General features: G+C 43.0%; 1 protein-coding gene across 2 annotated transcripts in view; it reads right to left on the bottom strand.

Moving 5' to 3' along the window:
- LOC111666429 (sodium/calcium exchanger 3-like) overlaps positions 1-8785 on the bottom strand; it is a 99752-nt gene that overhangs the window by 47547 nt on the left and 43420 nt on the right. For both annotated transcript variants that reach the window (XM_023421764.2, XM_023421766.2), the window contains exons 2-8: positions 6210-6470; positions 4828-4967; positions 4541-4693; positions 4220-4447; positions 3688-4101; positions 1342-1452; positions 1093-1245 (exon numbers count right to left, since the gene is read on the bottom strand). In XM_023421764.2, coding sequence (XP_023277532.1) covers positions 1093-1245; positions 1342-1452; positions 3688-4101; positions 4220-4447; positions 4541-4693; positions 4828-4967; positions 6210-6470 — 1460 coding nt within the window. The remainder of the gene's footprint in view (positions 1-1092; positions 1246-1341; positions 1453-3687; positions 4102-4219; positions 4448-4540; positions 4694-4827; positions 4968-6209; positions 6471-8785) is intronic.

Genomic DNA, 8785 nt, shown 5'->3' with positions numbered 1-8785 from the left:
TTTACCAATTCAGGACAGATTTAGAAAAATAAGTCAAATGGAAATGTATAGAGATATGTTTGACATATTATGACAACTTGTTCAACCATTTTGCATGTAAAGACTTATGCGATGAACTAATGCCTAAATGTTGTGGGGGGTGAGACTATTCACAGAGACCCATTATAATACATTTTGATCAACATGACATAAGCAATTGATACTTGTTCAAAGCAATGAAAAACTGCTTTTTTGATTTGCACAAGTGACACAATGATGTGAAGATTGAACAAGTAGTTTTGAGAATTTCAATTCTGATCTGAGAAATGTACCAAAGCGACAGAGAAAAACTGTAACTTTGTTTTAGTGCATTATAAAGTCTGGGATTGTGACTAAATTCTTGGAACTTTTCAGTCAAGTAGCCTCTTTGAGAAATCCTGCTTGTTGAACATAATTTATTCGCCTTTAATGTACTGCTCCTAAAGAGCGTGTGTGTAGGCTAAAAAGGCCACTTGACTTAACAAAGTCAGCCTTGAGTGAGGCCTTGGCATCAGCGTACCTCTACACACAACACTGATGTCATGGTTTCATTTGTACACAAGGAGAAGAATAGAGGATGGCCTTGCAAAGTCCCTGTAGTAGATCAGATCAGATACTACATCACTGCCACAGAGTCTCTATAGAAGACTTCAAAGAAAATCTCTAATTCTGATTATCAGGCTACCGTTAAGCCCTAGATCAATGAGCCTTTGCAAAAAGAATTTTATTTGGGTCATAACTCAAAGAAAAGCTGAAATCTAAAAAATGTGGAAAGTGTTCTCTATTGTGTCTCCCAGTTTTCCAATTCCCCTCTCTTCACACACTTCTATCCCTTTACCAGAATCCAACCAGAAAAGAGAACAAGGATGCTCAGAGCCTGTAGAGTTGATGATTTGAGTAAAACCAGACCAAAACTAGGAAATGTGCCAACGCTATGAGTGAACACAGTCCAGAGAAGAGTTTTGTTTCCTCTGGTGTCTCTTCCCTCCATCACCTTCACAGTTTCATATTGTCTGAACACTTTCATTCCTGTTTTCTGAGCAATCTTCTGTCTTGTATTCACTCCACACGCACCTTGACAGTAACTCCAGGGTCTCCTCCATGTCTGGCAACGGTCAGTTTCAGGGAGCCACAGTTCTCGAAGCACTGATACAAACAGGGTTCAAACTCCATCCTGGTGGTGTGAGGGTCGTCCTCCTGGGCCTGGGTCTCATGACTGCTCACCACCTGGAAAGAAAACACACAGTATCAGATGCAATGTGTTCTCCTGTTGTGAATTTCAGGTTAAACAGAGAATGGAGGAATACTGTGTGTGTGTCCCACCTTGCGAGCCTGGTCGGCGGCGTGCTTCTTGAGGATGTTGCCAGCTCCGATCATCATCCTGGTTGCTTGGATACGGTAGAACGCTCTGCTCTTCTGCTGCTGCATCAGGACCTGATCAACAGAACCAATCAATTAACAAAGCGATCTGTTGTATCTATCATGGTAATTTCTTCATTTGCTTCCAAGATTCATGCTACTTTTACATAAAAGCTTTCATTTTGAAACTGTCAGCTGCAATTTTAAGACTAAGCAGTGAATCTCCTGTGGGAAATTCCTCTCACGCCTCCACAGGTTGGTGAGAGGTCAAAGGTCACCTACAGAGTTAATTGAAGACACTTCAGAAGGGTGGATGCTTGACGTTTTAACACAGATCCTACACTTGAGGATGAGGGATGTGTTTGAGCTTCAAATAATTTGTGTTTTTTCATATATTGCCAAGACTGACAAAATACATATGTGGAATCACACTGACAAAGAAGATGAACGTCTTTGTAATGCGCCAGACTGTAGTTGGCTCTCTTTGCTTCAAACTTTAGATCTAATGAGCCTTATCAATCTATACTTAATGACTTTCAATAAAAATGTATGTGTGACTAGAAATTTATTATCCTCACCATCCACCAAATTGAAAATGAACAAATTGGCCACTCTAGCCGTGGAGATTATTAGATTAAATGTGGCGTCAGAGCTGGGAACGCTCCAATTTATTCAAATTTAAAGGAAACACACTGGCACTTTTACCGCAGAATCCTCATTTAACTCTGCATCTCTCTGGATGGAAGGTGTCAGTAATTGTTAGTTTAGTTAAAAACTTGATCTGTTTTTGCTGAGCAAGTTGGTCTAACTTAATGACAGGCCAATTCCCCAGACCACTGAGTGAAGAAACTATTAAATTATTTAGTCAGTGATTCATTGCGAGCACAAGAACCTCAGTTTACCTAGTTGAGTTAAATCTCCCAAACAGCTGTCATTCTTATTTACAGCACAAGGCTGAGGGAGTAGCTGCTAGGGGAGGGAGGTTTGAATGCGTCTTTGCCTGCCAAACTCCTTTCCTTCCCTCCTTCACTACCAAAAACAAAGGCCAAGAAAATGACTTGGAGAGGAGGCAAGGGAAGGGAGAGGGGAGAGAAGAAAAGGGAGAGCAGCGGCGACTTGGGCAGCCTCTATGGTTCAGCATTAAAGGATAAAATTTGTGCGACGGATAAAACTGATTAATCCTTAATGTGCCAATTTGATGATTGGTATTCATCGAACAAACATGTTTTTTTCCACATTTTAAGCAGCTATGGTAAATATCACAACAAAGAGGTGTGTGTGCATTTGCGTATGAGATCTAGTAGAAGCTTCTTTCTTTTCACCAGGGATTAGAACCGATTAACCGAGTGGTTTGGTTAATCGCTGTGACAACCATAACTGAACTACACTAAAGCAATAAGTTGTTCAACACTTATAGATATCAATGAACAATCGCAAATCTAAATTCCCCAAAAAATCTTAACTCGAGTTTTTAGCTGCATCCCACAGTCTCTAAAGCCTTGATTCAGAAGAAAGTTAGCATGTGGACCTCGAGTTAAACATTTTTTGTCAAGTTCATTGAACTCTCACGCTTGTATATCTAATGTTCATGTAACTTACCGGGCAAAAAACCACCTGGATGGCAGAGGGGTTGCATGTTACGTTGTTGTCAATCAAGTCAACCGGCACCTTCCTCTCTGCAGACTAGTGTTTTAATCAGCACATAACAGTACATTAGGGGTACTATTTTCCTCTGCGTAGGTATTTGGAGAGTTAGTGAGGTAGTCAGCCAGATTACGCTGTTTATATTTGATGTGTTGCATAGTTGGATGTCCATTTTTCTCAAGGATAGTTATTGCAATAGAAGACAGGAATGGCGAGATTAATCTTAATCAAATTTACTGAGGCGGTTATGCAACGATTAGCCATGGAAATGCAAAGTCATTTGTCAAACTGCTGGGAAGTTGCTCTGGAGCATTTCCAAGTGTTCTTTGTATAACAGCTCTGCGCTGTCACCTTCAAGAACTGTCCCACCTGGTGTCACCTCAGACATCTTGTTCACAACTGAACGTGTCACAGCGTCATCTCCAACACAATGTCACCCTGACAGGAGGCGCATATGAAATGTGAAATGTGATGCATGATCTTGTGGTTGCGACTGTTTCATTCTGTTAGATGTAAAAATGTCTCCGAAAGCTCAGACACAAAACTCTAAGACAGAACTTTATGGAATGAAGTCTACAGAAGTGGACAAAGAGCTAACAAGTTGTTAAAGAAGTTATTAAATGTCGAACTATTCTTTTAAAAAACATAAACCACACTCCTTCTAACCTGATAATTCGCCATCTCAATCAGCTGCTCCATGTCTTTGTCCGGGTGCCTCTGCTTCAGATCCTTCAGCGTCCTCGCCATGTCCCTCCTGGCCTCGTCCTCCTCGTCCTTCGGTCCTCCCTCTTCCATCATCCCTCCATCCATCCCGCTGTGACAGTTCAACGCCATCTGTCCGTCCAGCTCCAGCATGTCCATCTTGGTGAACCCACCTGGACCCAGCGCTCCTCCCCCTCCTCCACCATCCATGCCTAGCCCTCCGTCCGCCCCTCCCTCAGTCTCAATGATGATGCCACGGTTCTTGTCGGCACGGTAACGCTTGCGGACGTACTTGTAGATGAGGAGGCGGCGGTCAGCCACCCAGGCCTGGACCACGCAGAGGGGGAAGCAGAGGAAGGTCAGCACAGCCTCCCATACCTAAAGGAGAGAAGACACAGGGTTAACACCTTTACTCCCTTTCCTTCCCTACAACCTTCCCTCCACTTTTTATCAAAACTTTCCCCCCTTAACAGCTTTCATTTCTCTCCATCCTCACCTCCACCTCTCCAGGCGAGAAGACACTCAGAATTAAGTAGAGCCAGATGTAGGCAAAGATACTCCACGCTGCCGTGACGAAAAACACCCGAAGGTGTTTGATTTTGCGCGTCTCTCCATCGGGCACCACGTACACACACAGGGCGATGATGACGAACATGTTGAAGGCGGCGCTGCCCACGATGGTGCTGGGGCCCAGAGAGCCAGCCTCGAAATTGTGCCCGCACACCTATAGGAGGGGAGCAAATCAAATTACTGCGTTCCCATTACGCTTTGTATCGGTTAATCTAATGTGTAACCACCCGGTTCATATTGTACGGACCTCAATAACAGACAGCAGTATCTCTGGGGCACTAGAACCCAAGGCCATTAGAGTGAGATTAGAAACAGTCTCGTTCCAGATTCTGACCGTGGCCGTGGTGGTCTCACCATTCGGCTTCTTAATGGTGATCTCCTTCTCCTGGGAGGTTATGACCTGGAGAGGGAAAAAAGAAAAAGAAAAGGAACATAAAAGAGAGGAAAATAGAAGAGGCACCAAAAGGAAAGGAAAGGATGTGTGTGTTTTGTTTTTTTGTTTCACAAAGATGCCGTTATTAATGTGTTGCTCACCTCTATAGAAGACATGAATCGGTCTGCTATAATGCTCATGCCCAGGAACATGTAGATGAGTGCTACGAAGTAAACAATGGCCCGTGCCACTTTGTCGCCCACAGAGGGGTTCTCAGGGTTCCACACAGGCAGTACCACTCCTGAAAGTCAAAAGACAGAGACAGAGTGTTGCAGCAAAAGATCACAAGCAATATTTGGTTGCAACAATTTTATGTAATAACCTCACTAATCTTTTCCTCTCTGAACTTGTATAGGCTGTCAGTGTGGGCATTTTGAGAAAAGCTCACAACCTCATTAAGGATTATAATAAGGGGGGTTCCCCATATGGTCCCATTTGTTCTACTAAAACTTATTGAAATGGATCTGTGCACTCTACTTCCAGGGCAGTAAATTGGCTAAAGTAGCAGATAACTCACAAGTGGTCCATTTTAGTTTAGCGTGCAAATAAAACACTGTCACCCTCCTATGCAGTGGTGTTCCTGATGTGGGTGTTTTGTGAATATTCTGATGACACTGTTTAGCTTTAACTAGTAAATTAGCGCCTGGCAATTTTGCAAATAAATCTCTTTCCTGTTGCTGTCAGAGCCTCTAGGCAGGTCACACAGATTGAACTGGCAAAATATACTACAATATGTACGAGGAGGTTATTCTATTTTAGAAATAAATTTGCCATCTGTAAGTTGTGCTATTGCTACATAGCTAGCGTTAGTGTTACCAGCTGTTTACTTAACAGTCCTGGCCAAGAGATTCAGCCTTTGTTGAGTTTAAATGACAATCATAGAGCAGCCTGCTGGACACTACAGTGACTAGTATCAGAACATGGACTGGGCCGGGGCTAGTCGGACTGTCTTTAGCTGATCATGAGGTGGACTATAGTGCTCTGTTTCCCCCACCTGAATACAAAGTTTAGAATGGAGGCTATTAAATCACTGACTAATTATAAATGCATTAATGCAGTAAAGCCATGTGATTCAATTTATCTTCTGCCTAGATTATAACATAAATATTATCATTGATCATGGATCTCATTCTTAATTATTGTCTCTTTAATATGAGTGATGGAATTTATTGGATAATCCACTTTGGAAATGAAATACTGTGAATGATCCAGTTTCCAAGTGGAAGGAAGATGGTGTTTCCACTGAGAGTAGGCTATATGTTGTAATTTTGTAACGATGGTGAACATCATTATGTTTAGTTGTCATAAATCTTTGTGATATCAGTAGCTTACATGGCTGGTACACAGATAAGGCTTTTAACTCTTTCCTATACTTAACCCAAGCTGCACTTGTTGAAAGTGTTAAGTACTATCCTATGTAATCGTGTTAATCCCTCCCTGTATGCATTAAACCGCAGTGTGCTCACAGACAAGACCAACCCACCTTCCTGACAGACGTCTCCAGTGGCTGAACAGTTTTTCTCTGATGAATTTGCGTGGACAGATCCAGGACATGACAGGAGCAGAAGGAAAGAGAGGAGGAAGAAGAGGAGGGATGAGGGGAGGCGGGAAGGGCGGAGGGAGTTGAGAGAGGATAGAGGCACAGACATGGCTGCTGGAGCCATTTCTACTGATGCAGCCAGGCCTTCACTGGACTCTACTGGGTTCCACTGGGTCGGCTCAGTGTGGAGGTGATGTCCAAATCCTGGAGTTAGAGAGACAGAGAAAGGGTGGAGAGAGAAGGAGAGTTGTTATTCAATATTTCAATCACGCCACTAAGTGATCTTTCTCATGAGCTATTTCAGTTCTGTCTTAATTGCATTCATTATAAGAAACACCGTCTATTGCTTTTATATTAGCTCATGTGCCTTCAATTAAAGGTGAGGAAAAACATCCCTGGCTGAAGAGGCCTGTCAGCAAAACCCTGCACCTGTGGCTAAAAGTAAAAACATTCTTCATTTTCAGAAGAACTCAGTAGAATGTGGCTGCGGAGTGCTTTATTGGTGGATTAAAAACAGATCAAGTGGAATGAAAAAGTAATAAAAGCCATAATGAAAGGTCATTACAAGCAAGTCTAAAGAACACGTCTGAAGAAGCGCTGTTAACGATGTTACACATGTAGCCAGCATCTGCAATAAAGTTAAAATAATAAAGTCTGTAATAAAACTGAAGTAGGTGCTGCAGGACCGGATAAAAGAAATCCATCACCTCTTGTCTTTAGCCTGGACTGCAGAGCAGTCAATAGGAGCCTTTTCTTAGCTGGGCCACAGAGCAGGAAGTAGACACATATTACTCTAGTTGTAACGTGGACATTAGAACTACGATTGTTTTTCATTTAACTTAAGTTAGATGGAAATCTTTCAGAGCACTGCGCTTTATAATCTGTCTCATTAGGCCATTTTTGTACCGGGCCTTCCTTCCATTAAATGAGAATAGAGTGAACCACTCTTGAAATCAGCTGTGATAACAGATAACCAGAGTGAAAGTGGAACTGGGTTGATGTAATCTAGGCAGGGGCAAAGGCTTGGTTTTATAATTCAGTGGAGCCATGGCTCCCACAGCCAGAACATCACTATGAATTCCTGTGGTGATAAGTTTTTAGGGCAGAAAAAATATTTAAACACTTGCAGAAAGTTCCCAATCCTTTCCCACAGCACACACAGCTCCTCAGCTGTCTATCCAAATGCTCAGCACGTCTCACGTATTCATAATTATGACAAAATCTGGTGGCTTATTCGTGTAAAGTGAGAGTGTAAGGTCGGATGCAGATCTTCCCGCTCCACTAATCAAATGATTAAGGTTTAGGTTATGGACGGTTGTGGATGGTTAAAGCTACACTGTTCATATTTTTGTGTGAATAATGAGTCAAATGATTATGTCTAATGTGACAGGGGCTGCTTATAGTGACAAACCTGCGGTTCCCCTCAGCTCTACTGAGCGGTTTAGCAGCTTTCAGCTCGTTCTTTTGGTTTCATGGCCCACAGTTCTGCTTCTTGCTCTTATTAGCATTAGCTCCTGTCAGAGTAGTTAGCAATATTAGCTAGGCAGTAATATGCAACAGCTCACAGCTTCTTTATTCTTGTTTACTCTGCCCCCAAGAAGCCAAATAGTTCATTAATGCATGGTTTGTGGTTAGTATTAAGAATATAGTTGGGGCTCATGTCTCTGGACGTCAGTCCAAGAGAAGAAGCAGAGACTTGTACGCAGTCAGAGAAAAGTGTGCCGAGCTTAGGGCAGAGAAATCCCCAGGCTCTTTTGATGCGAGTGCACAGTCAAGGCCAAAATGTTCAGACTTCGGTGACCCTTTTAACCGGGGAACATTCACTCATATGGGCAGTGTGGACACACTGTTTAGCACAAATTGCAGTAGGTTTTTTGTCAGAAAATACAAGCTGAGCTGAGAACAGGCAGCAGCGATACAGCAGCAATATGTTTCCATGACGCGGAAGCAAAGTGGCTTTTCAGATGGACCACAGACAGTATGTTGTGAGTGAAAACAGACCAAAAACAGGAAGGGAAACCGTTTGAACTGGCAATGTTCAGGTCACATCATTGCAAACACACAGCAAACAGAGGAACAGAAACGTAACACACAAAAGCCCAGACACATAGAAAAACACAAAACATAAAGACAAACGCACAAACTGTGTCAACCTTGTAGTTCAGAAGTTGCCGACCTTGTAGCTACTCTCACACGCACACTTCCAAATGCAGACGCACACACACACACACACACACACACACACACACACACACACACACACACACACACACACACACACACACACACACAAACACAGGGTTAGTGAGCCTTGGACGAAAAGTTGCTGACCCTGTCTTCCCACAAACACACACACACACACACACACACACACACACACACACAACAACCGCAGTTAGTCATCTGTCGTGACATTAGCGGGGAGTTGCTGACCCTGTCTTCCTCTATCTTCCAGGGTCTCGCTGCTCTGACAACAACCTGTCACTTCAATACTCGACTCGCTTCTCTCCACCGCCATC

The sequence above is a fragment of the Seriola lalandi genome, unplaced genomic scaffold, assembly GCF_002814215.2.
Source record: "Seriola lalandi dorsalis isolate HSWRI2012SDOR001 ecotype SW California unplaced genomic scaffold, Sedor1 jcf7180002054676, whole genome shotgun sequence".
Taxonomy (NCBI): domain Eukaryota; kingdom Metazoa; phylum Chordata; class Actinopteri; order Carangiformes; family Carangidae; genus Seriola; species Seriola lalandi.
Note: the sequence above shows the minus strand (reverse complement) of the source record. Positions and strands in the feature narration are given on the sequence as shown.